At 52.2% G+C, this 26047-nt stretch overlaps 2 protein-coding genes and 1 pseudogene across 2 annotated transcripts; 2 read left to right on the top strand and 1 right to left on the bottom strand.

The window, feature by feature from the left end:
- Window positions 1-2316: 2316 nt before the first annotated feature.
- Window positions 2317-5002, bottom strand: LOC119696539 (zinc finger protein 501-like). The gene is made up of 2 exons (XM_038126281.1): window positions 3989-5002; window positions 2317-3513 (listed from the first exon to the last, which is right to left on the bottom strand). The coding sequence occupies exon 2, from the start codon at window positions 3484-3486 to the stop codon at window positions 2317-2319; it is 1170 nt and encodes a 389-aa protein (XP_037982209.1). The 5' UTR covers window positions 3487-3513; window positions 3989-5002.
- Window positions 5003-5948: 946 nt separating this feature from the next.
- LOC119696640 (zinc finger protein 572-like) lies at window positions 5949-9396 on the top strand. The gene is made up of 3 exons (XM_038126443.1): window positions 5949-6064; window positions 7734-7808; window positions 8065-9396. The coding sequence occupies exons 2-3, from the start codon at window positions 7787-7789 to the stop codon at window positions 8634-8636; spliced, it is 594 nt and encodes a 197-aa protein (XP_037982371.1). The 5' UTR covers window positions 5949-6064; window positions 7734-7786; the 3' UTR covers window positions 8637-9396.
- A 5682-nt stretch (window positions 9397-15078) lies between these two features.
- On the top strand, window positions 15079-15903 carry LOC119696538 (annotated as a pseudogene).
- The last annotated feature ends 10144 nt before the right edge of the window (window positions 15904-26047 follow it).

The following is a 26047-nucleotide window of genomic DNA, read 5'->3' as shown; positions in this document are numbered from 1 at the left end:
ATCTACTGTACAACCACCGTGGCAGATGGACTGAGATGGGAGAAGCCACTCCCTCCAAGGCTGAGACATGAGATCCCGATATGGAAAAGACTCCTTTTCTCCCCAAGGACTGAAACCTCTAACCTGGGAGGGGAGGAGGGCAGTGTGTGTGGGGGAGAACAGCTGATCAAACTGAGATGTTTGCCTGCAGGTAGTGACCACTGGACCAAGAAGACAACAGCTCTCGCCCACTGCTGATCTTTTCCCCCCTCCTTCCCAACTTTCAATAGAAAATTTTAATAAAAACCCTCGAGTTAGCTAGCTTGATCGAGATCTCCCTAAAACTCGGAAGCGACTCCTCGACTGGACCTCGACTGGACCTCGACTGGAACTCCGTCGCCTCTGTGTTTTGGTAGCTCTACCTATTCCCTCTTTCTTTTCCTTTCCTGCAGGTTCTCTCTCTCTCTCTCTCTCCTCTCTCTCTTTTCCCCAATCCCCTCCAACGCATTTTGCTGTGATCATTCAATGAAGTACACTGGTTTTGATTGTTACTGCAAACCCCTTGCCGTGTTGGTGTTTTGTACCCTGAGATCAGATAATGAACCAGCACAATCCTGTCCGTGAGGGTGGATCGTGACAGGTGCCGGCTGTGGCCCTTTGTGACACGGGCCCGTGTCAGGGCCCTTGGTGATGGGGGACATTGTGGGGCTGTCAGGAGTGAGAGTGTTTGAGATTGCTTAAAAATCAGTGGCAAGGGCATGAGCAAAAGTCAGATTTAATGTTTAGAAACAAAGCACAATAAATTCATTGGCAAGATTCACTCTACTGCCTACAGGACAGCTAAGGCACAACAAGGGAAAACAAGCAACAACAAAACCAAACAAAATCCAGGTAATCAAAACAAAAATGCCCTGAGAACTCTCTAAGAGAGTGTGAGTGGGTGTGTGTTGTGTTTAGGTGCATGGTACAAAAGACAGGGCAGAAAAGGATTAAACTACAAACAGAGCCTAAAAGCTGAACAACACTGAGCAGCACTTTAATTTCTACTTTGATTTCTACTTTAACTTATAACTTAACTTATACCTTAGGGCTAGCAGTTCAACGGAGCAATAACACTTTAACCTAACTTACAGCTAATAACTTCCAAGTTCTACTTAGCAACTTAACAGAAAAAACAACACTTAACTTATAACTTACGTTTAACAATTTAGCAAAAAAACAACACTTGGCAGCATTTAAGTAAATTCCTAACTATAACTGAATCTTGCTTACAGGTCTAACTTAGATATCCAAGGGTATTACACATCGAAGAAAGCAGTATTTCTCCCAGATGTCCTACAGCATATGTGCAGGGGCACACACACAGACAGAAACAGTCAGTGCAAGCAAGATACCTGTGAAAAATTCCCCTCAGAGGTTGGTGAAATCCTCTCTTCAGATGCTTTTGCATCTCCCACTGGGTGAAGGATGGGGCCTTGAGGAGTGAGGGTATCGGCCCAGGACATGTTTCAGTGATCCTCCAGGCATAGCAAACACGAGGGTTTGCTGGCGCTGAGGCCCCCCCCAGAGGGAGATTGCTGGTCACAGCCCATGGTGACCCAGGAGTGCTCAAAGGATCTCCTTTTGGACCACTATTGATAGGGTCACAAGAGAGTGGGCTTCAGTCACAACAATTATCCCAGCCATAGTTTGGCTTGGCACTTCCTCTAAAAGTGTGAGAAAGGAATGTTGTGCCATTCAGGCAAGAGGAATATTTTTCAAAGGCTGGCCATAAGGAAAACAGGAGCCTTTTAGCACTTCCTGGGAGCAGACAGTATTTCTGATAAGCTCAGAAAGAGCTGAGCCCAGGTGCTGTTTCCAAGGACAAGACCTAAGAAGCATTTCTCAGATCACAGCAGCCTGGAAAGGAGGAGGGGGCAATGCACCACCACACTGGGATCTCAGGGGTGCCCATGGCCTGGGTGATGCTGGCCTGATGTCAGGCACCCACCAAAGCCACTCTGTCCCTGCCCCCTGCAGGAGCACAGGGGAGAGAAAATTTAAACAAGAGTTCCTGGGTCAGGAGAAGACTGGGAGAGATCCCTCATCAAACACCAAAATGGGCATCAGAGACCCAGCCTGGGCACAGGGAGGGGATTTATTACCAACCAAATCACAGCAGGACAATGAAAGGGAAAGAAATCTCTCCAACATTTTCCCCCCACCCAACAGGGATCACCCGAAATGGGGACACCAGAGCTTTGCCCAACTAGGGTCACTGGGGATCATCCAGCACCAATCCTCCCATGGGGGATGGAGCTGGAGCAGTGCACGAAGCTCTTCCCGCACTCGGGGCACTCACTGGGCTTCCCTTAGTGGCGCCTCTGTTGGTGTTGGGTCAAGTGAGAGCTCTGTGAGAAGCTTTTCCCACACCCAGGGCCTCTCCCTGGTGTGGATGTGATGGTGCCTGATGAGGTGGAAGTTGCGGTTAAAGCCCTTCCCACATTCCAAGCACCTGTAGGGCCGTTCCCTGGTGTGGGTTGTTTGGTGGCAAATGGGGTTGGAGCTCTGGCTGAAGCTCTTCCCACACTCCCCACATTCATAGGGTTGCTCCCCAGTGTTGGTCCTCCGGTGCTTAATGAGATCAGAGCTATTGCTGAAGCTCTTCCCACATTCCAAGCACTCATATGGCCATTCACGTTTGCTGGTGTGGATCTTCTGGTGGCTGATGAGGTGGGAGCTCCGCCTGAAGCTCTTCCCACATTCGCCACATTTGTAGGGCCATTCCCCAGTGTGGATCTTGAGGTGTTTGTTGAGGTTGGAGTTCCGGTTGAAGCTCTTTCCACATTCCTCACACTTACAGGGCCGTTCCCCAGTGTGGATGTTCTGGTGCTGGATCAGGTCAGAGCTTGTGCTGAAGCTCTTCCCACACTCCAAGCACTTGTAGGGCCGCTCCCCAGTGTGGCAGCGCAGGAGCCTGATGAGGTGGGAGTTGCAATTAAAACACTTCCCACATTCCATGCACTCGTAGGGCCGTTCCCAAGTGTGGATTGTCTGGTGCCGGATGAGTCTGGAGCTCTGTCTGAAGCTTTTCCCACATTCCCCACACTCATAGGGCCATTGCCCAGTGTGGATTGTTAGGTGCTTGTTGAGGTCAGAGTTCCACCTGAAGCTTTTCCCACATTCCATGCATTGATAGGGTTTTTCCCCACTGTGGATCACCTGGTGCCGAGTCAGGTGGGAGCTCTGTCTGAAGCTCTTCCCACATTCCAAACAGGTGTAGGGCCGTTCCCCAGTGTGGATCCTCTGGTGCCGGATCAGGCTGGAGCTGTGGCTGAAGCCCTTCCCACATTCCAAGCACTTGTGGGGCTTCTCCCTGTCACGAGGCTTCTCCACCAGCTCTGAGCTCTGGCTGGATCTCCGGCCGCCTTCCTGGCTCAGGGGGGCTCTTTGCTCCCTGCAGCTCCCTGGGCTGGGTTTGCAGCCCCTCCTCATGTGGGATCTCTGGGGCTTTTCCTCCTCCTCCATCTGGCCCCAGCTTGGGAATAACAAATCCTGGTTTGAGAGGAAAAACAAGGGCTGAGTGCCTTGGGATGAGGGTTTCTACTGCCCAAGTCCGTCTCAGGAAGTTACCAGGCATGTTGCCTCCCTAATACTCTTCAAACTACCAAGATTCAGCCCAAAAAAACCCTCCCAGGAGTTCTCTCTCTGTGACCTTCACACTTTGGTGTTTCGTGGGTCCCTCTTCCTGGGCTGATGGGGGTCCCCTGGCTCCCGCTGTCCCCCCTCTCCAGGATCTCGCTTAGGGATGATCCGGTGATCCCACAGCCCCCCACCCACCGCCCGCACTCTGCTGGCAGCAACCACCTGCGCCCCTCCCCATCCCCCAGGAAGAAACCCCAAGCCGTGGTGGACCTCCATTATCCATCAAGGGGCATTTGCGGTTTACCTCCTCTCAATATCCACCCCCCAAAAAAGCCCGCCAGGAGCACCCCGATATATTTGGGGCGAGCTCTCCCTCCCTGCTCACCTGCGGGATGAAGAAGGGGAGGGAGATGTGGTGCTCCCGGGGCCCGGAGGGCTGCAGACTCAGCGGGGAGCCCAACTCGAACTTTCTTTTTTCTCCTCTTTCTCCTCCTTTTCCTCTCTCCCTCCTCTTCCTCACTCTCCTCCTCCGTCTCTCCTCCCGCTCGTCCTCCTTTTGCTAATCCCGCCTCCTTCTCCTCTTCCTCTAATCCAGGCACTTCTCCCGCTCTTTTCTCTTCCCACGCCCTTCTCCTCCATCCCTTCTCGTGCTGCCCTCAAGCCCAGCGCCCACGCTTTGTCCTCCTGTCGCCTTCCACCTGTGCCAGAAGGTGAGGGGGGGATGTACTGGGTTTGTGTGGACTGGTTGTGGTAGCGGGGTGGGCTCTGAGAGAAGCTGCTGGAAGCGTCCTCAGTGTCTAGCAGAGCCAATCCCTGGTGGTTCTAAAGGCGGAGGTGCTGGACGCAGAGATCCCCCCACAGCCCCTGGAGCAGCCCCTTGGTGCAGAGGGATGCCTGAGAGGAAGCTGTGACCCCGTGGGAGCCCCGCGGCCAGAGTGGCTCCCGCTGGAGCCACCTGTCCTGGCAGGAGTGACCCTGTGGCAGAGTGACCCCTGGGGCTGCAGCAGGGGGAGGGGGCTGCTGCCCGTGGGATGGACTCACATCAGAGCCGGGCACTGCTGGGGGCTTGGGTTTCTCTGGGAGTTTTTGTCCCATTTGTCACCCGGAAAGGCGCCGGGAGCAGCAGCGGGTGACAGCCACGGGTGACGGAGATGACAAAGGGCTGGCTGCTGGCTCTGGCACAACCCTGAAATCGTTTGGGGGAGCGCAGGGGTGCAGGGTTCGGACAGTCTGGGGTGTCGGGCGCTTCGCTCTTGGATTTTCCTGCCCGTGCCCGCTGCTCCTGGGGCACAGAGAGGGGCCCGAGCATATGCCCTCAAAACCTCCCTGGGAATCACCCCAGAGCCCTCAGCCCTCCTTGTGCCCATCCCCGCAGCCTCTTGTCCGTCCCAGTGGCTTCCGTGCCTCTCCCAGTCCATCCCAGTCACTCCCAGTGCCCCACGCGTGTCCATCTCAGCCGTGCGTGGTGCTGAAGCGTCTTGGCCAATCAGAGCGCGTGTCTCTGATGACTCATCAGTTGCCAGGCAGATCCGCAGCCCCCAGTGCCCCGCGCTGGACTCGGCCTCCCAGCGCCGCGCTCGCCATTCCCAGTTCCTCCCAGCGCCTCCCAGTGTCCACAAACTCCCTCCCAGTCCCTCTCATCTCCAGGACAATACCAGTCCATTCCCAGACCTTCTCATTTCACTCCGAGACCTTCACCCTCGCTCCCAGTGCTCCGCAGTTCTCTCAGGGCGCTCCCAGTCCGTCTCAATGCCGCATCACCCTCGCCCGACTCTCCCAGTGCCAACTCCACCAGCTGATCCCAGTGTGTCCCCGCTCTCTCCCAGTGCCCATCCCAGTGTGTCCATCTCGCTGGTGCCCTCGAGCTCCCAGCCCGGCCCGGCCACCTGCTCTGCTCCGTGATGGATTTCTACCCTGCCCCCATCCAGCTGAGGCGGTTCCAGGGCCAGCAGGAGCTCTCTGTGGTGGCCACCGACGTGGTCCCCAGTGGGGACTGGACCCCCCCAGCTCCTGCTGCTGCTGGAACCCCCTCCCAGTGCGGGGTCACCTGCAGCTGCCAGGTGGAGCACGTCAGCCTGGAGCACCCCCTGAGCCGGCACTGGGGCACGGCCCGGCCCCCACAGCGCCGGGAGGGGCTAAGAGGACAGGGAAGGGATTTGGAGGTTCTGAGGTTAACTGTGAGCCCCTCATAAAGAACACCTTTTCCCCTGTCCCACCTCCCCCTATCCCCTCTCCCACCCCTTTCCACCGGGTCCCATCCCCGCTCCGCTCACCCGAGAGCTCCTCACCTGCAGCCGAGGGCTGGAGGAGGGGGAGAAGGAGGAGGTGGAGCGGGAGGAAGAGGAGGGGTAGAGGAGGAGCAGGGATATAGGAGCAGCCAGAGGAGGCACCACGTGCGTCCATCGCTCTCTGGCTCTGCAGCCCCTTCGCCCCGGGAGCATCGCCCCCCAGTATCCCGCAGGTAAACGGGGAGGGAGACCTCGCCCCGAATATCTTGGGCGGTCGCGGCAGGATTTTTTTGAAGGAAGGAGGGATATTTGGAGCTCACCCGAAGTATCTTTGGCGGTTTCTGTTTCTTTTTTTCGGGACGGAGCGGGATGAGCGATGTTTGGATCTTGCAGGAGTCCAAAGCTGACTGGAAATCCCCTTTGGGTGGATCCTGCGCGGCTCCCGGGAGGTGTTTTTTTTTTGGAGTTTCCCGGTGCGGCTGCCGGGTGGTGGGGGATGGAGTTCACCGGAGCCACGTGGCGATCGCCCGGTACCGGCGGGGGGGGAGGGGAGCAGCTTGGAGAGGGGGAGAGCGAAGAGGGGGGAGCCCCGGTGTTATAAATAAGAAGCTTGACTAGGCCAATATTCAAGCAGCAATCAATTTATTAATTAATATGGTAAAGTATGAGCAATATAGCGCTGGGTACAGTGGGGGAAGTTTTCCCTCCAGCTGCACACCGATGGTTGAGGCTTATAGGTATTTATAGGGGTACACACACGCTTTCTCAGCAGTTTCTACTCCGAATTTTTACATCACAATTCTATACAGTACTGTGAGTTAGTTTTTCTCAGGATGTACCCCAGAAAGGAGTATCCCCAGATGGTGGGGCCCGACTTCCGAAAGAAGAAAGAGGTCTTCCAGCTGGTGCGGTCCAGACTCCAGATGTGGGCCCACCTTTTAATTGCAAAGACTATAAATCTCATAGCAGTGATGTCCAGCTTCCCTTGGTCAAAGCTAGCAATCCTTGGGTTGATGTTCATCTTCCTTTCTCAAGCTGCTTTTTACTGTTTTGCTAAGGTGTTCTAAACTTATATTTTCAAAGCTCCTTACTACAAGCAGTATTCTAAAATTATACTTCAAAAGGTTATTATTGCAAAGCTGTTCAATGCCTAGCTATGTGCAGAAAGCAACATCCTTAAAGCTTTAATTCAGATGCTATAATGGTTAATTGCAAACAAAAGATAAGTTCAAAGGTCTTCTTCCATGCTTTACTCCCTCGGTTATTTATTAGAATTTGTCTCTTAACTGTCCCATGATCAGTTTTTTCCACACATATCACAATCACAAGTACACACGCTGCCTGTATGTACCGCTTTGTATCTCACACCGGGAGTCCCTGACCCTGAAATGGGGGCCTGGAGAGGGGGACCCCGACAGCCGGGAGTGAGGGGAGCCTGGAGAAGGGGCAGCCCAGAGAAGGGATGAGCCTGGAGTGGGGGACACCCTGGGACACCAAAGTGGTTACCCCAGAGAGGGGACCCCCGGCACTCCGGAGCAGAGAGTCAGGGGAGGAGGGACCCCTGGGACCCCAAAACCCTCGACATCCCTTAGTGCAACGCCAGAGAGGGGCACCCATGGAACCTTCAGCAGCCCAGAGAAGGAGCACTCCCAGAACCCCAACGTGCAGGGAATGCCTGGGATTCCTAGAGCAGACAGAGACCCTGCTGAGGAGGGACCTCCAATATATGCAGGACCTGCAGCATCCACAAGGGGAAACCCCAGGGAGGGATTTTTTCCTCTGAATCTTTATGTTTTGGCAATTTTCATGGACTCAAGATATTTGGTAACTTCTAGAGACGGACTCAGGCAGAAGAAACACTCAGGCCAATGTGCTCACCCCTTGTTTTTCCCTCAAAACCAGACTTCTTATTGCCAAGGCTTGGCCAAACGGAGGAGGAGGAGACAGTGAGGAAGATGCTCCAGGACAGCCAGGCAGGTGAGGAGGAAGTCACTGCCCCTTTCCCCCCCCCTCCTGCTCCATCTCCCAGCCCAGCATCGGCCCCCACTGCAGGACAGCCCCACTGTTGACATCTTCCCTCCCTCCCTCCCTCCCTCCCTCCCTCCCTATCTTGTTTTTTTGTTCTTGTTCCTTCATCTTCTTTCTCCCTTTTTTCTTCTTGTTCCTTCCTCTCCTTCTGCCTTTTCCTTTTCCCTTCTCCTCCTTCCATCTTCTCCTTGTCCTTCTTCCCCAGGCACTGAGCTGCAGACGGAGGCCAGGGAGGACAAATCCCCACAGCACAGCCTCATGGAAGAGACCATTTTGAGCAGCTCCAATGGGCAGGAATCCTGCAGGGAGGAAATGCCAAAGGAATCCCCCACAAGGAGGGGCTCCAAACTCAGCCCAGGGTACTCTGAGGAGCAAAGACCCCCCCACTGCTTCATCCAGAAATCCACTCTGGTCGTCCATGAGCAGCTTCATGCTGACGAGAAGCCCTACATGTGCTTGGAATGTGGGAAGAGCTTCAGCCACACCTCCCATCTCTTCATCCACCACCAAGTACACACTGGGCAATGGCCCTACAAGTGCTTGGAATGTGGGAAGAACTTTAACTGCAGCTCCCTGCTCATCCCCCATATGCGCCAGCACACAGGGGAACGGCCCTACAAGTGTGGGGAATGTGGGAAGAGCTTCAGCCTGAGCTCAGTCCTAGTCCAGCACCAGAAGATCCACTCAGGAGAACGGCCCTACAAGTGTCCCAAGTGTGGGAAGGGGTTTCAGACCAGATCAAATCTCCTCAGGCATCAGCAAACACATGTGGAGTAGAAGCCCTTCTGTTGCCCTGACTGCAGGAAGGGATTCAAGCGAAACTCCACCCTCACCATCCACCAGCGCATCCACACCGGGGAGAGGCCCTACGAGTGTGGGACGAGCTTCTATCAGAGCTCTGCCTTGACTTCACACAAATGGACCCACCTGTAATGGAAGCCCTGCAAGTGCCCAAGTGAAAGAAGAGCTTTGTGCACTCTCCAGCTCCATCCCCCATGGGAGGATCTGTGTTGGATGATCCCCAGTGACCCCTGTTGGGTAGAGCCCTGGTGACCCCTATTCTGGGTGAATTCTTTTGAGAAGACACCTGGCTGGTGGTCTCCACATCCTCCTGATTCCCTGTGGTGAAGGCAGGGGCAGGAACATCCATCGGGACTCAGAATGACATCAGGAATTCATTGGGAAGAGTGGATTTGTTGACTTTCAACCCCAAAAGTCTGAGTTCTTCCATCCAATCCTTTTTTCCTGTGGCATCAAGCAATGTTGGATGGTCTTTGAGGTCTTTTCCAGCCTCAGTGGTTCCATTATTCTGATTCTCTATGGCCCACAGGTGTCTTCCACAGCTAAATGAGATGGATTTCGGCAAAGACCAAGATTTGGGGTGGAAACCCCTCCAACAAAGGCTCTTCCCTGCACTGAACCCAACCCTACAGATACTCTCATGATGCTGACAAGTAACTCCTTTTTTTGAGCTTGACTTTATTTCATCCATTTTTATCCCCTACAAAAACATGAAATTGTCATAAAAATAAATAAATTGAACAAAGACCTCTAAACCAAATGATTTTACTGTCATTTGGAGGGAAAATTTAGGGCTTGGGAAGATTTGGGGGTGTTTATAGGAATTGGAGGGGGGTTTCCCCTGAAACTGGGGCCACACAGGCCAGGATCACAGAATCACAGAATTAATAGCTTGGAAAAGACCTTTGAGATCAAGTCCAGCCTATGACCCCACATCACCCTGTGACCTTGACCATGACACTAGGTGCCACATCCAGTTTTAAACAGCTCCAGGGATGGTGACTCTACCACTCCCTGGGCAGCCCATCCCAATTCCCAATCACACCTTCTATGAAGAACTTCCTAATGTCCAGCCTAAACCTCCCCAGTTCAGCTCCAGGCGGTGTCTTCCTGTCCTGTCACTCTTTCCTGGGAGCAGAGCCCAACCCCTCCTGGCTGACCCCTCCTGTTAGGGACTTGCAGGCAACGATGAGGTCTCCCCTTGTCAGAACCCAGAACATCCCTCTGGGTGCCCTGGATGGCCCGAGCCGCTGGCAGGGGGCTCTGAGACCCTGGCATGCAGCCAAAGACACGTGAGGTTTTGATCTTAGCCCATGGAGCAAATTACTAACTCTGTATGAAGAATTACAAACCACACACAAATTTAGGTAGTATAGTAGAGATAATCACAAAGTGAAGGGAAAAATTTCTGAGTGCTGTACAGGGGGGTTTTTGGACTCTGTACAGGGGTCTAAGTTTTGTACATGGGGGTCAGGAGTTCTAAGATGGAGGAATCAGGGCATGCCTTGTCTTTCTTCTTCATAGCCTCCATGATTTGGGTGATGTTGGCACTTTTAGATTGGTTTAGAATAGAAGCTGACTGTCTAACATAGGTGATAGCTATTGGAACGGAATTGTAAATATAGTACACGTAGTTTTTAGTATAAAAGATAGCACCAGCCTCAGGGGCGGGGAGTGTGCCTCTAGCTGACCTGCTGAGTAACCGCAGCAGCTCAGGAAGAAAATCTAAACGAAAACTTATAATAAACAACCTTGAGACCGATGACTGAAAACTATTGAGTCTTTCTTTGAAGGCACGGGTTGGAGCAGAGACTTTTCCATCTTTTGGAGTCACCCTGACCTGGGGGAGACTCGGACATCCCCTGAGCCTCCTCCAGGATAAACACCCCCAGCTGCCTCAACTGCTCCTCATAGGACTTGTGTTCCAAACATTTCACTAGCCTTGCTGCCCTTCTCTGGACATGTTCCAGCATCTCAAGATCCTTCCTAAATTGGGGGCCCAGGACTGGACACAGCACTCAAGGTGTGGCCTCACCAGTGCCCATCACAGGGGAAGAATCACTGCCCTGGTCCTGCTGGCCACACCATTTGTGATCAAGGCCAGGAGCCATTTGCCTTCTTGGCCACCTGGGCACACTGCTGGCTCATGTCCAGCCTGCTGTCCATCAGTCCCTGCAGCTCCCTTTCTGCCTGGCTGCTGTCCAGCCCCTCTGTCCCCAGCCTCCAGTGCTGCAGGGGTTGTTGTGGCCAAAGTGCAGGATCCAGCACTTGGACTTGTTAAACCTCCCATCATTGGATTCATCCCTGGGATCCAGCCTGTCCAGGTTCCTCTGCAGAGCCTCCTACCCCCCAAGAGATCCAAACTCACACCCAGCTTGGTGTCATCTCCATTTTTTGCTGCTCAGAAGAAGCAATGAAGTTGGTCAATAAGTTCTGGTTTTTTCCTTCTCCTGGTGGATTTTTTCATTTTATTTGACACCCCAGAGGCAATTTCTGTGATGGCCTCTGTAAATTGATTTTATTTCAACAGCACCAGCAACAGGGCTGTGAATGTGAGGGCTGTGAATGTGGCCTGTGTGGCTTTAATTGTCTTCAGCTTAGTGCTCAGGCACTTGTGAGCATTTAAGAATCTGCTAAGCGTGAGTACTGTGACAAAAATACTGAGTTCCCCATCATGAAAGCACCGTGGGTAGCACTGATTGAAAGAGGCAATTGCAGTTGTACTGATCAAATTCAGGTGGCAGCCAGAAGAGGGGCAACAGCAGCTGTGATCTACAATTCCCAAGGCAAAGACAACAAAACCCTCCTGCTGTCACCTCACCAGGAGTAAAACAGTGCTGAGAACAGGGCTGGAACCCGATCCTTTCTTTCTCTGGAGGTTGGGTCAGGGCAGCACAGCCAGGCCCTGAGCAGTCAGGGAGGTTTATGGGTGATCGTTGCTCTAACCAAGGAATTAAATGGAAAAAAAAATATGTATGGTGCAACTGGAGTCTTGGCTTCAGGGCATGGTGTTGCTGTGCTGGAGGGCAGGAAGGCTCTGCAGGGGGATCTGAACAGCCTGGAGAGATGGGCTGAGGCCGAGTGTCGGAGGTTCCCCAGGGCCCAGTGTCGGATCCTGCGCTGGGGTCACAACAGCCCCTGCAGAGCCCAGGGCCTGGGGCACAGGTGCTGTAAAGGGCCCTGGGGGTGCTGGGTGAGAGCAGCTGAGCAAGAGCCAGCAGGGCACAGCTCCCTGAAAGGGACCTGGAGCAAGGGGGAAATCGGTCTCTTCCTCCACAGAAAAGCGATGGGACGAGAGGAAATGGCCGCAAGTTGTGCCAGAGAAGGTTCAGATTGGACAGAGGAACAACTTTTTCCCTGAAAGTGTCGTCAAGCACTGGAACAGGCTGGCAGGGCAGAGCGTGAGTCACGTCCATGAAGGCATTTCAAGCACCTGTAGACGTGGCACTTGGGGACATGGTTGTGGTGGCCTTGGCTTTGCTGGGTTGATGGTTGGACTTGATGAGCTCAGAGCTCTTTTCCAACCTGAACAATTCTTTTCTCCTTAGAAGACTTTGCTTCCCTTGTGAGGTCCCATTTTTCTCTGTCAGCTCAAGCTCTGTGTCTGTGGGAGAGACTTTCCTGCAAGAGAGGAATTTGGGCTGGAGATGGGCTGCCCTCAACGTGGAAAGCATTCACCAGAACGAAACACATTTGTATTCCTGTAAGAAGGGAAAAAAGGAGGGACAGTTTCTATTTCTAGGATAGCTTTGATTTGTTCCTATCCACAAAGGAAAAGACAGCTGTCCTTTTAAAGGAAAGCACATTGGAATGGCACAGGCTTGCTGGACATACGGTCTCAATCCTTCTGTTGACAAACCACACAATTTGATTAGGGGAAGGAGAAAATTTCCTATTTATTTTCTTTACCTAGATATATTTCAGCATCTCTGCTTAAAAAAAACCCCAAAAAACCAAGCTCCACTACCACAACTTTCCAGAAGACAACAGATATGAAAAACAGAGAAATCAAAAGCTAGATTTTCAATCAATACAGAATATTTGCCTCGGCTTTTTAAAGACAACCATTGTCCCAATAGGCCTAATTTTTTTTTTTTTTTTCAATACTACCTTTCTTTTTCTTTGCCTCAGCAAATCAAGAGGTTTTTCTTTTCAAACCAGTTCCTGGGAGGCAGACAAGATTCATCAGAAATCATCTCTGCCAGTGGCTGTTTTCAGCATGGGCTGTACTTGCCCAGCTGAGGCTGTGAGGGGCAGGTAAATGTCCCTCCAGTGTCCCTGTGGCTCTGTGCCTGGCACAGTCTCTGGTGCTAAATTCTCACACCCCAGACACTGAAAGACTGGAGCTGTGTTTACATCCTCCCAGCCTGGAAAGGAAATTGAGAAGAGACATCAATATTTTAAAAATCCCAACAACACACACCCAAAAAATCCAGTCCTGAGAGTGCCAAGCCTTGTCCATTATTTACAGGCTCACAGAGTACATGAGGACAATATTTAATCGATGGAGAAGTGTCTGCATGTACAGAAGGGAGAGCAAGGAGTCAGTGGATCCAAGTTTTCTCCAGAGAAGAAGCCAATGGAGGGTGTGGGAAGGACAGGGCTAAACAAAGGGGGGTGGGGGGGTGGCAAGGAGGGGTTGGATTCCCTCAGGGGACCTGGCAACCAGGAATGCCAAGGGCTGGAGAATGCCAGTGGGGGAACCCCCCCCCCCCCCCAGTTCTGCCTATTGCTCTATATCCTCTTCTGTTCTAGGAAGCAGAATCTCTCCCTCATCCCACCAATCTCCAACCCACCCCTTCTGTGGGTTTTGGGGATTCTGTGGGATTGTGTATTTTGGAGTGGGATTGAGGATTTTGAAGTGGAATTGAGCCATTTTGAGCCTATGTCAACTCTCCAGCTGAGGGCTCCAGGAAGAACAGGGGGCTCCAGCCAGACCCCCTCCCCCCCAGCAAGGGACTCACACTGTCCCCAAAATCCCTGGACATCAGGGATCCCCATCCCTCATCCTGTCCCCAAAATCCCTGGACATCCCCCATCCATCTCTGCATTCCTCCCTTTCAAGATCTCCAGACCAAAGGATTGGAAGTTCCCACCCAGGGTGACCACAACCCCCAAATTTTTATCTCCACCCATCACTTTTCCCTCCTTTTCCCTTCGCACTTCCCCCCCAGGAGGTGGGAGCAGGCAAGACCCCAGCGCTGCCCCAGCCCGACTGGCCCCAGCTCCATCCCTGCTTCTCCCACGGGATGTGATGGATTTGCATGGAGGGGGGCCAAAGGTGAGTGCTGGTCCTTGGGGGAGGAGGAGCAGGGATGGAGGAAGAGGGATAAAGGAAGAGCGGATGGAAGTAGAACGAGGAAGTGGAGGAGGAGTGGGAGAAAGAGCAGGAATAGGGGAGCAGCAGGAGCAGGAGGAGGAGGAGGAAGAGGAGGCACCACATGCATCCATTGCTCTCTGTATCTGCAGCCCCCCCACCCCAGGAGCATCGCTCCCACCCCCACATCCAGCAGGTGACTGCGGAGGGGGAGCTTGCCCCGAATATCTTGGGTGGTCCCTGTGAGGGTTTTTTGGGGGGTCCCACTGGCAGCTCATGGCAGAGCCCTGGCCTGTGGGTTGGTCTCCCTGGGTCAGCTTGGGATCCATGTGGCAATCGCCCGGAGCCAGCGGGGTCTGAGGGGGACACTGGTTTTGTGGAACCCCCGGGAGAGCTGGATATGGGGGAAAGTGTGGGAGCCATGGAGTGAGGAGAGTGGGAAGGGGTGATCCCAGAGCTGGGGAACCCCTGGCAGCCTGAAGAGAGGTGGAGGATGGAGAGTGGGGGAACTATGGACCCCTTGGACACTGAAATGGGGAGCCCAGAAAGGGGGGGACCCCCAGGATTCCCGGGACCCCCAACAAGCCCAGAGAATGTGGGAACCCTGGGTAGGGAGACCCCAAAACATGCAGGACCCCCAGAAGCCCAAAGACAAGAAAGGACCCAGAGTTTGAAGTGGATAAAACAGAGAGGGGGAACTCCTGGAAGTTTTTTTAATTTTTTGCTGAATCTTGGAGCTTTTGGCTTGAATGTGGATCTCTTGGGCTGAATCTTTATTTTTTTGGGGGGGGGAGAGAGGTGAATTTTGTTATTTCTGAAGTTTATTGAGCTAAATGTTGGTGGTTTGGTTTTTGCAGGGAGCTGACTCAATATTTTGGAGGAGTCTTTCCCTTGGTATCAAAGTTTTGGGTCCTTTAGGGCTGTGTCTTGGTATTTGAGGGGTATTTTTTGCCTGGATCTTAATATCTTGGAGGTTTGCATGGACACAAGATAACTGATGACTTCTGGAGATGGAACTGGGTAGAAGGAACCCCCAATCCAACATGCTCACCCCTTGTTTTCCCCACAAACCAGGATTTCGCAATCCCAAGCCTTGGCTAGATGGAGGAGGAGGCTTCCAGGAAGAGGAAGAACCTTGTAGAAGAGGCCTTTCTGAGAGGCTCCAGGGTGCAGGAATCCAATGGGGAAGAGGGAAAGATCCAGAGATCCCACATGAGGAGGGGCTGAAAACCCAGCCCAGGGAGCTGCAGGGAGGAAAGAGCCCCCCATAGCCAGGAAGGCGGCCGGAGATCCAGCCAGAGCTCAGAGCTGGTGGAGAAGCCTCATGGCAGGGAGAAGCTGCACAAGTGCTTGGAATGTGGGAAGGGCTTCAGCTGAAGCTTCCACCTGAGGGAACACTAGAGGAGTCACACCAAGGAGAAGCCTGAAGTCTGACAAGTGTGAGGAATGTGGGAAGAGTTTTGGGTGGAGCCCAGACTTTATCAATCACTGCAAGAGCCACACTGGGTAGAAGCCCTATGAGTGTGGGTACTGTGGGAAGAGGTTCAGGAAGCTCTCTGTCGTGATCAACTACCAGAGATCCACACAGGGTCAAAGCCCTGTGAGTGCTTGGAATGTGGGAAGAGCTTCAGTTGCAACTCCCACCTGATCCAGCACCAGAACACCCACACAGGAGAATGCCCCTACCAATGTGGGGAGTGTGCAAAGGGCTGTAGCCAGAGCTCCTGCCTGAGGGCACACCAGTGCATCCACACCGAGGAGAGGCCCTACGAGTGTCCTGAGTGTGGGAAGAGCTTCAACAGGAGCTCAGCCTTGATCTGTCACCCATGGAGAAGCAAAGGGAAGCCCAGTGAGTGCCCCAAGTGTAGGAAGAGCTTCGTGCACTGCTCCAGCTCCATCCCCCATGGGAGGATCCATGTTGGATGATCCCCAGTAACCCCTGTTGGGCAGAGCCCTGGTGATCCGTGGTCCTGGTGATACATGTTGGGAAGACACCTGGCTGGGGGGCTCCACATCTTCCTGGCTCCTGGCTTGAGGAATGTAGGGGCAGGAACATCCATCAGGATGGGAATTGCAGACTGATGGTCCTTGGAGATTCACGGGGATGCAGAGATCCACCTGCAGCCCCTGGAGGAGCCCATGCCTGAGCATAGAGATGCCTGAGAGTACGTTGTGACTCCATGGGAGACCCATGGATAAAGGGGCCCCCGCTGGAGCAGCCTGTCTTGGAAGGACTGACCCCATGGCAGTGACCCACGCTGCAGCAGTTGGAGGGGGGCTGTGTCCCATGGGATGGACTCAGGTTGGAGAAGCTCCTGGGGAACTTTCCTATGGGAGAGGCCCCAGAGTGAAGCAGGAGAACAACTCCTGTCCCTGAGCAAAGGGAGAAGCCGTGGGGGATGAACTGACCATGGCTCCATTCCCTGTCTCCTGCACTGCCAGGCTAGGAAGTGCAGCTGGAAGGAGGGAAGGGTGGGAGGAAGGTGCTTTTAAGGGTCTTCTTATTCTCCTGCTCTAAGCTTGTTAGCAGTAAATTCAATTAATATCTCGTGTTGTGCTCGTTATGGTGTTTAATGAGGGAACTCTCCTGGTCCTTAACTCCTGAACCCCTGCTTACATTTTGTCTCCTCTGTCAGGCTGTGGAGGGCAGTGAGAGAGTGGCTTTGGTGGGTGCCCGGCATCGGGCCAGCGTCACCCCACTCCAATGGGACATGTCCTCGTGTGGCCCTGTGCTATGGTGACACTGTTGCTGTTGCTTGTGCCTTTCTTATGTTTTTATCTTTTGCACTGAATGCTTGTGAAGTGTCCCCGGTGTCCCTGATGTTCCCCTGGCGCCGGCAGCCCCGTCCCTTCCCCTGCTCCCGCTGCCACGTTCCATCCCGGCTGGAGGAGCCTTGGAGCTGCCGTGGGGGCCGTGGGGCTGCCCCGGGGGCTGCGCCCCGAGCCGGGGCCGCTTCCCAGAGCTCCCGGTCTGCCCTTGAGCCTGGAGCAGCCAGCGAGGGCTTCAGCTGGGACAGCAGAGAGGCGCTGCTGGGGGGTCCCAATTCAGTTCGGTTTGGTTGGTTTTTTCTTCCATGAGGAGAAACAATTCTGGGAATTTTCTGCCAGAAGTCTCTGCCCTCCCCCACTCATCCACAGGGGCTTTGGGCAGTTTTCCCTTTTTGGGGGAAATGGAAGCGATGCACTGATGCTCCTGATTAGGGGTAGGAGAAGTGAGGCTCCAGGGCTCCCCGCTGAGCTGGAGGAAATAGTGTCCCATTCCCATCCTTTCCACTTTTGGGCAGGAACATGAGCTGCTTTCTTATTTCCTTTTTCATCTGTTTCACTTTTCTTTTGTCATTTATTTGCCAAGAGCAGATTGAGTTATTTAATTTTCCACCAACTCCTCCTTTTTCTGCTAACAGCTGATCTGATCCCGCCCCATGGTGAAATGTTGTGTTCCTCATTTCAGTGGATTGGTGGGCAGGAAGGTCAGGAGCTGGCGCTGTCTGGTTGGTGATTATTCTGAGGACATCTTGTAATCTACTGATGCTGTTGAAATGATAAATGGGTTCTGTGATTCCTGATATGAATTCGTTTGGGTTCCCAGGGGCTGGTCCATGGTGTTGTAACCTTCCTTCTGGTGGCCATGCATGTTTTCCCCATTTTTGGCACTCCTTCAGGAGCCAGGGCTGCATCAGTTGACTGATTTTCTCTAATTAAATCATCAAATACTTGGATTCCCAACTGATTTCCTGAACTTGTGGGGGCAAAAGCCACCGTGCTGTAATCCACCCTATATAACACAGACAGTGGCAGCTCATGTTGCAGTGGGCAGAGCGATGATTCCCTCCCAGCTATTTTAGTGAAGTTTTCACAACATTCTCCATTTGCTGTTTCCCTTTGCAGCTGAACCCATTTCTGCTGCAGAGTCAGAGCTCCTCACCATGGGCTGTGCCTTGAGCTGTGCAAATTCCATCTGTGCAAGCAGGCAGAGCTTGGGGTGGAGGGGCAGAGGGAATCAGCCCAATTCCTGCCCCAGGCATGAGATCCAGGTACATTTTTCACACTTTGCCTCAGCCGTGTTAATTTGCATTTCTAAAGCTCCTCTCCAGGCTGCTGAATGAAACTTCTCCAGGGCCATCCAGTGACTCACACTGATTCCCCCCAGAAGCCAGGTTTGGTTTTGTTAAATTTTTGGGGGTTTTTTGAACAGTATTCTATTAACTGTTAATGAGTTTAAAGGTCACCTTCAAAATCTTTAAAGCTCTTCTAGTTTGCATTTGCGACATATAGGTGAACATCAAAAAGTCTATACCAAAATTTTGCAATCTTCAACAGCCACACAAGCACCTGCACAAAAAGTATCCAATGCAATCAATATTTTTTCTATTTCTTCTGCTAAGAATAAAAATCGATTTTCACACCCCTGGCCCAAACGTAACAATATAAAAGTAGGAATTGTAAGAAAAAACATTCTGATGCCAGGCAGCCAAGTGTGTAAGTCTAACTGAAACCCAACGTGGAATTGTGCCGCTGTCTTGCCCAGCAGCTGTGGCGAGTGCAGGCCCAGCAAGCCCTGAAGCTGCAGCAGTGGCAGCAAGGATTGGCGCCAGTGGCTGGAGATGCCAGAGGAGGGTGGGCAGGCAGAGGATTTGAGCAGAGGATGTGTGGGCAGGCCCAGGGCCTTGGCCCGCTCTGGAGCCCTGGCTGCTGCTGCGTTGCCTTCAGTGCAGGCTCAGGGGCGGCTCCCATCCTCCTGCTGCGGGCGGGAAGTGCAAATCTCCGGGGCTTCGGAGCCCTTGAGCCCAGGCTGAGGGGTCCCCCCGTGTTCAGCTGTGCTGGCGGCTGTTTCTGGCCTCAGGGACGCTTGGCATGGGCCCCTTGGCCACCAGTGCTGCTGCTTTGCACTCCTTAGGCAGGAGCCGATGTCCTGGCTGGGTGTTGGGAGCAGCCAAGTGCCAAGGCAGGCTCTGTGCCAGCCCAGCTTCCTGTGGGAGAGATTTCCCAGGAGACAGGATTCTGGCCACATCCTGCCTTAAATGTTCATCCCTTATCTGCACCCTGCACTAGGTGGAGAATTACCAGGGTGAGGAATTCCAGAGGTGAATTGCAAGGGAGATAATTGAATATCTGCCCTGGGTCTGGCTCTTCTCCTTGCCAGAGCCAATGGCAAAAGCCGTACCCATGGCCTCTTGGTTTCTATCACCAGCTTCCAAAGGTGTTTCTTTCTTTCCCCATTCATTCTTTCTCCCTGAGCTGAGCTCTGGGGGTGCCAGGGGTTCTGGAGGTCCCATTGTATTTCCAAAGTTGCCACAACCCCTGAAGGATCTTCCCTGTAAAACCAGTTCTGCTTTCTGAGTCTATTGTTTCCACAATCCCTTCTCTTGGAATTATTTCTTTTAGAAATACCCTAATAAGTGATGCAGTGGTTGCTGAAGCAGTCAGAATTGCTTTTGCCCCCCTGTTAGGTGACAAGGTGTCAGCAGAAGCTATTGAAGCCTTCCTGCTCAGGGCATTTCAGTGCCAGGCTCTTGCAGGCACACACAGCTCCGCCGGTTGAGCTGACCGTGGGGCGGTGACCTGCGCTGTGTCTGATTCTCCTTCCTCAATAACAGCGTGTCTTGTAGCTCTTTTCCCTTCTGCTGCCCTTGCAGAGCCATCCATACACACATTTTCTCCCTCGGGCCGGGGAATGTCTCATCAATCTCTCCCAGGCTGGGTCTGGAGCTCTGTGCCTTGAATGCAGCCCTGGGTTTCTTGCCAGCCCCTCTGCAGGCTGTTGAGACAGGAGGCTGGGTGAAACCCTTCCCCTGTCCTCAGTTCTGAATCCTCCTGTGCCATTCAACAAGTTTCATGCTGTAATAACCGAGCCCTGCTCATCCATGTAGAGGCTCTTTTGGTTGTCAAAGCTTTACCTTGATGCCAGACTTGAACGATAGGAGATCCTCCTGTTGTCATCAGTTTTCAGGCCTCGGTTCCCATGAGAGCTGTGTCTGCACAATTCTGCAGGGAATATGCCCACTCTCTGGCCACTGGGTTAAACATTTTACCCCCAGAATTCTTTTGGCTTGGCCCTGTTTAACATTCACCTGTAATTTAAGTGATTTTTGTTAGGAAATTTTATTCACAAGCATCAGAGTTTAAATGTCCAAAAAGGAGACAGAGGAGTCATTTTACTTTATTGGAATAAAGGGAGGGGCCATGGGGCATTCCCCTGGAGTCTCTCAGATTTTTAGAGGATGCAGCCTCCTTTTTATCCCAATTTCCTTGCCGCGTTACCCTTCTCTCTTTCCCCAGTGGCTGAGGGACCTGAGAGGTACATACTTCCAGATACACCTGATACCAAAGATTTCCCTCTAATGTATAACCATCCCTTTTAATTTTTAATTCTTATGGAATTTAGGGGTTTTCCCCATTGCTTCTTTCATCTTTCAACGTCTAAATTGATTTCTCAGCAAACCAAAAGTTTATTTCTAAAAGCAGGTATCTTTTTCCATTCATCAAGCAGTGTAATCCTTCCCATTGTTTCTTTTATCTCTCAGTGCTAGTTTTATCTACCAGCAGACCCACAGTTTGTTTGTAAAGACCAATCTGCTATTCCTCTCATTTTTCCTTGTCTGGAAGGGCCAGGGCAGCAGCCTCAATTAATCTACTTTTTAACACTTGAAAATTCTCTTTTCCTCCTCGTGTCCATCCATTTTCTTGACTGGCAGGATAGGAGTGTTGTAGGGAGACATCCCTGGCTCCAAAAGCCCTGCTTTTAGCCAGGACTCAATACCAGGCTGTGAGCCCTTCCTTCCCTTCCCTGGAGTAGGGTGTTGCTTTTAGACACTGTTGTGGTGTGTTTGGTTTTATTAGTATGATTGTTTGATTTATAATTTTCTGGTGCTGTCTTTTGGTTTCTGCCCTTTCCCCAGACCTTCCTTTACTCCCCCTTTTATGAAATGCCAGTCTCTCCCTAAAAACTGCCCTCTCTCGAGAAACTTCCCTGTCAGTTTTGTACTTCTTTAAACTTCATTAGTTCACTGAAACTGTTCTTTTCCCATGGGATTCTTCATTGGTTGGTATTTGAATGCCTGCCTTGTATATTACCTCTAGTTTCTCCTGATTTGTTGAGTTTTGTATCCTCCCCTGTGACCCTCTCTTGGTATATAAGCTATTGTCTGCCCCGAGATCGGGGTCCTGGAAGAGCTGGAGAGGAAGCTGTAACATCAGATAAACTTAGCCCAGGATCCGTGACTCCGCCTTTGTTTTGCGCTGTGCCTTTCCTGGCAGCGGGGAATCAGCGGAGCAGAGAGGGGACTGTAGCTTCTCGTCACCATCTAGCCGGGGCAAGCAACAAGACCCCACTTGTCCTGGTTGATTCAAAGTAATTTGGAGAGGCTCCATGTCTAGTTTTCCCTCTTTCCCTGGGGCTGCCTGCACTTGTGGGTTCATTTCAGCACAGGCCTTGCCTATGACATGTGACAAAGGTACAGCAGAACTAGCCTCGGTATCACCTTTTACAATATTAAAATCCAGCCATCAACTTCCTTCCTAGTAAATTACAGTCACAGTAGGAAGGAAAAGAAATGAATTTATTTCAAACGTATCCCCCACAGCTCCTAATGGTGATTGAACAAATCATACCTGCTCATCGTCCTCACTTCTTCCCTTAATAATTAAAACATGCCTTTACTATTTATGCCTTTAGGTCTAAGATTCAGAGTGGATTGAGAGCCCCCGGTGTCCATCAGGAGAGGCCTCCTCTCGATGCAGACCCACCCTGAATGTTCTCAAGGGCTCCAGTGTGGTGGGTCCCTGGTGTGATGGGAGCTGTGACACCCCTGCCAATCCATGTCCATCAAGGGCTGGACTTGCTCGTGCTGAGGGTGCTGCTGTCTGTGCTTGCAGTGTCCCTGTGCCCTGCAGCTGGAGCCCTGATTCCTTGCCAGGGGCTGTTTGGGTGGGCTCTGCCCTGCCGAGGAGGGCAATGCCTCTGCCAGGTGCTTGTGGCCGAGCGCGTCCCCTGGGTGCTGGGGCCCCCTTGGGCCCTGGGCTTGATCCCTCGGGGGCTGTAGGAGCTCTGCCATGGCCTTTGCCTTCAGCTTGGCCTTTTTCTGCTCCCTTCTTGCATTCCCCTGCTGTGCCTTTTTGCCCAGCTGCTCCGGGGCCTTCTTGTGCCACTCCTGCAGCCGCCCTCAGTGCCTGTGGGTGCTTGTCTTGGTTTACAAGACAGGCATCTGCTAGGGAAGGCAGAAAAAGTTTCTCTTGGAATGGAGAATGCAAACCCTGTCCCTCTGAATTATTAGAATAGTGAAATCCAGGGGCTCTCAGGCCAAGGTACGGGAATAGGAATACCAGTTCTTTCCTGGTGTGTACAATAGAGCAGACAGACAGCAGCAGCTCCGGCGCTGACAGCAATCAGAACCCGAGCCCAGTGCCGGCCTCTCGGCCGCGGCGCTCTCCCCTGGGTGCGGTTCCGGGCACGGCCGGCAGGGGCGCTGGTGGCTCCCGGGGGGCAGGGCAGGTGCAGCGCTCCCCCGGTGGCTGCAGGGGGCGCTCCGGCGCGGGCTGGGGAGCGGCAATGGCGGCTTTGGCCGAGGAGGGGCAGGGATGGAAGAGGCTCCGCTTCACAAACCCCGGGGGCAGCCGGCTCCGGTGCCCCAGCAGGACTCTGGGAAGGCAGCAAGCTGGGCCGGCAGGGATGTGCAAAAAATCCCAGGACGGTGGGCGAGATGTGTCAAAAACTCTACGGCAATAGCTGGTGTTATGAGCAGAAAAAGGTGTTCATTTTTTAAAAAAGGTTGCGTAGTTAACAGGTTAAACCAATTGCTGCTAAGTTGGAGTTTTAACTATTTGTTGTTAATAATTTCATGTTGTAATCACCTGGTGTTAATAGTTTTTCTTTAATTACCTGTTGATGGTTAAAAATCCCTCTCCCATCGAGTATGCCCTCGCTGTTTCCTCCCTGCCCTGCCGTTTCCTCGGAGATGACATCTGGGACTGAAAAGGTGAAATGGGAGCTGACGTGCAAATGTGAAGAACCAGCATGCAAAGGTGTGAACCCCATACCAAATCCTGCAAAAAACCCTAAAACAATGAGCCAATGTGGAATTAAGGGATCTAAGTGATGTCTGAAGGTGAGTGACTGAATCCAGTGTCTGTTAAGATCCTTTTTACCCTTCACCATAACCTAAAGGATGCCAGCTAGGAAGAGGACCTCGAATGGACTGTAAAACCAGGATCTCCTGATGCTCTTGTGAGGAATGGTGTCCCCAGTTCTGCCTGCGTACCAGTGGACAAATCTGCAATCTTCCTCCTCCTCCGTGCCACTCCAGGGAGCAGTGGCCGTGTGTGCGCAACCCGTCAGCTTTCCCCACCCGAGATGATTTATTTTAAATAAAGGCATTAAAAAGGAGAAAGATCTCCTGCCCTGTTTATTTCAGCTGGAACCTCTGGGATGTCCTGGCAGGGCAGGGGGATGTGGGGCCCAGAAGCAGAAGAAATGTTCCCTGCTGGGTTGTGATGGTGGTAGTGAATACCTTTCTCCAAGCAGCAGGTCTGACTGTCCTCCTCTGAAGCCCAGGAGAGAGAGAGCGCGTCCCCAGCGTCCCCAACTGCCCAGTCTTTTTTCTTGCTTGTATCTCTATCGTTTCCCCGCCCGGAGAAACTCCCAAAAAAACTGGAGGCATTCCCCCTCCCCACTATCTTACGCACACAGCCATTAGTGCTTCTTAGCAACTCAATGGGAAAAAATTCCACTAGGAACAAGGAAAGAAAAGAAAAAAACTAACCCCCAACACCTGCGCTGGCGTCTAGCTACTCGAGTTTTCCGTGGCTCTCTCTGCGCACCGTGGTTTTCTGTCTGGCTGAATAGCTTTTTGGGGCCAGGCGAACAAAGGATTTTCCCTTTCCTTGGTTTGTTGTAGTGCACTAAATAGTTATTTAGTTGCTGTATTGCACCAGGTGATTTGATGTTATGTCACCTGAACTGTCCCCTTTTTCCCTCATACGGTATGTGCCATTCACTCCCCTGCCCTACACCCCTGGTGCTCCGTGCCCTTGTAACCCCTTCCCTTGCCCCTCCTCAGTGCTCTCCCATTGACTGCGGCCCTCCGTCCCTGCCCCCTTTCCCTCGGGTATAAATGTTCTCTGGGATTGGACCACTTCCTCTTTTTCCACCTGGGCGGTCTACCACGCAGAATTCCCTTTCCAGCCAATAAAACAGGACATTAGAACCATGTGGAGAAAGAGCGCTTCGTCTTTTGCTTTGTCTATGCGTAATATCCGTGCGGGCAGAGTCCTAAACTAGCCGGGATTGGACTTTACAGCCCGCAAACCCACGGATATTTCCTTGCTTGGGAGAGGCTGCAGCGGCGAGCCTCGGAGTGCCTGGAGGCAAACTGAGCAGCGGCTCTGCCGGAGCCCGGGGGCTCCGCGGGGCAGGAGCGGAGCGGCGCCGCTGCAGCCCAAAGCCGCTGCGAGCCGGGAGAGAAAACACCCCGAGGCTTCAGCGCCGCTGCTTCACCTGCCGGGACCGTGCCCGCGGAGCCCAGCTGGGGAGGAGTTCAACGCCGGGCGAGCCCCGGGCTCTCATTTCCTTCGGGACAGCCCCTGGTTGGCTTTTCCCCTGCGGGAGAAGCCGGTGCCACCTGCCCCCGTGTCGGGAGCGGGGATTTCTCTGGCAGTTTGGGTCTTTTGTCCCAGGGTGTCTGTGGGGAGTAAGGTCTGACAATTTAATATCTAGCAGTTTACCTTTTTTTTTTTTTCCCTTGCCTTGTGGGCATTCTGTTTGTTCATAAACCCTTGGAGGGTTTGTTGGTTTTTTGTTTTTGGTTTTTTTTTTTGTTTGTTTGTTTAAATTTCATCTATTAACATTCATTTCCTGTTGGTGGAAAAGGATGATTTATTAAAATATGGATATTGATCTAGTACCAATATCCAACTGTGACGGACAAAAACTCTCTAACAGTTTAAAGTTAGAAAGTGTATGTTTATTATGATGCCGGGCGTGCAGGATAGCTCCCAAATATACACCACAATATACAGGTGATTACAAAGCTCTTTTATCTATGCAAGTATTGAATACCCAAAATACAAATACATATTCATGATTTTGGTACATCCCATTCTCCGCTTCATATGGTCATTAGTTCAAAAGCTATTAAGCATGCGTAGTGTATTCCTTGAAATGAGTCAGTGGTCCCTTACATGGGGAGGGGTCCCAAAATGAAGAAGTAAATGCAGTCTTCCTCGTTCTGACCTTTCTACCTTTTCAATGCAAATATGACAAATGAACCCTTGGAAGAACTCCCATTCCTTGTCTTCAATCGGTTTCAGAGCAGAGGAGGCCCACAATTGTCTTATGTTCCTCAAAGCTATTTGTCAGTTTCTATATTCTTCATTATAAACCCAGCTAACCAAACATTATGTTGACAAGCGATCAGTTATTAGTTAACTACTAACTCTTAACCTCATCAAGACCTACTTATTTGTTTTAATTCGCTTCAACAAAGCTTATCTCTAACTAAAATCTTAGCTTCTCTAAAATCTCTAAATTTATAAAGTTTATGTTTCAAGGATTGTTGGAGCCCTGTGGAGGAGATGACACTCACTCCAGACTGTCCTCTTTTAAATCTTCTCTCAGGCTGAGACACCCTACAAGTGCTTGGAATGTGGAATGAGCTTCAGCCAGAGCTCCCACCTGATCCGGCGCCAAGAGATCCAAACTAAGAAACATCCTTGCTGGGGCTTAGATTGTGGGAAGAGCTTCATATGGAAGTCTGAACTGGTTACCCATAGTAGGATCCACCTCAGGGAACAACCCTACAAGTTCTTGGAATTTGGACAGAGCTTCCGGTAAGAACTCCCACCTCATCACGGACAACAAGATCCACACCGGGGAACAGCCCTGTGAGTGTGGGGAGTGTGGGAAGGGCTTTAGCCCGAGCTCCAAGCTCGTCACCCACCAGCGCATCCACACCGGATGAGGCCCCACGAGTGCCCCGAGTGCAGGAAGAGCTTCGTGCCCTGCTCCAGCTCCATCCCCCATGGGAGGATCCGCGCTGGATGATCCCCAGTGACCCCCGTTGGGCAGAGCCCTGGT

This window comes from Motacilla alba, unplaced genomic scaffold (assembly GCF_015832195.1).
Source record: "Motacilla alba alba isolate MOTALB_02 unplaced genomic scaffold, Motacilla_alba_V1.0_pri HiC_scaffold_34, whole genome shotgun sequence".
NCBI classification, from domain to species: domain Eukaryota; kingdom Metazoa; phylum Chordata; class Aves; order Passeriformes; family Motacillidae; genus Motacilla; species Motacilla alba.
The sequence above is the reverse complement of the archived record's forward strand: the minus strand, read 5'-3'. Positions and strand labels throughout refer to the sequence as shown.

Bases quoted from the DNA above. Each gene is read 5' to 3' on its own strand.
- LOC119696539 (XM_038126281.1), bottom strand. From the start codon at position 3,486: ATGGAGGAGGAGGAAAAGCCCCAGAGATCCCACATGAGGAGGGGCTGC.
- LOC119696640 (XM_038126443.1), top strand. From the start codon at position 7,787: ATGCTCCAGGACAGCCAGGCAG. The intron at 7,809-8,064 runs GTGAGGAGGAAG...CTTCTTCCCCAG, and splicing joins GCTCCAGGACAGCCAGGCAG to GCACTGAGCTGCAGACGGAG.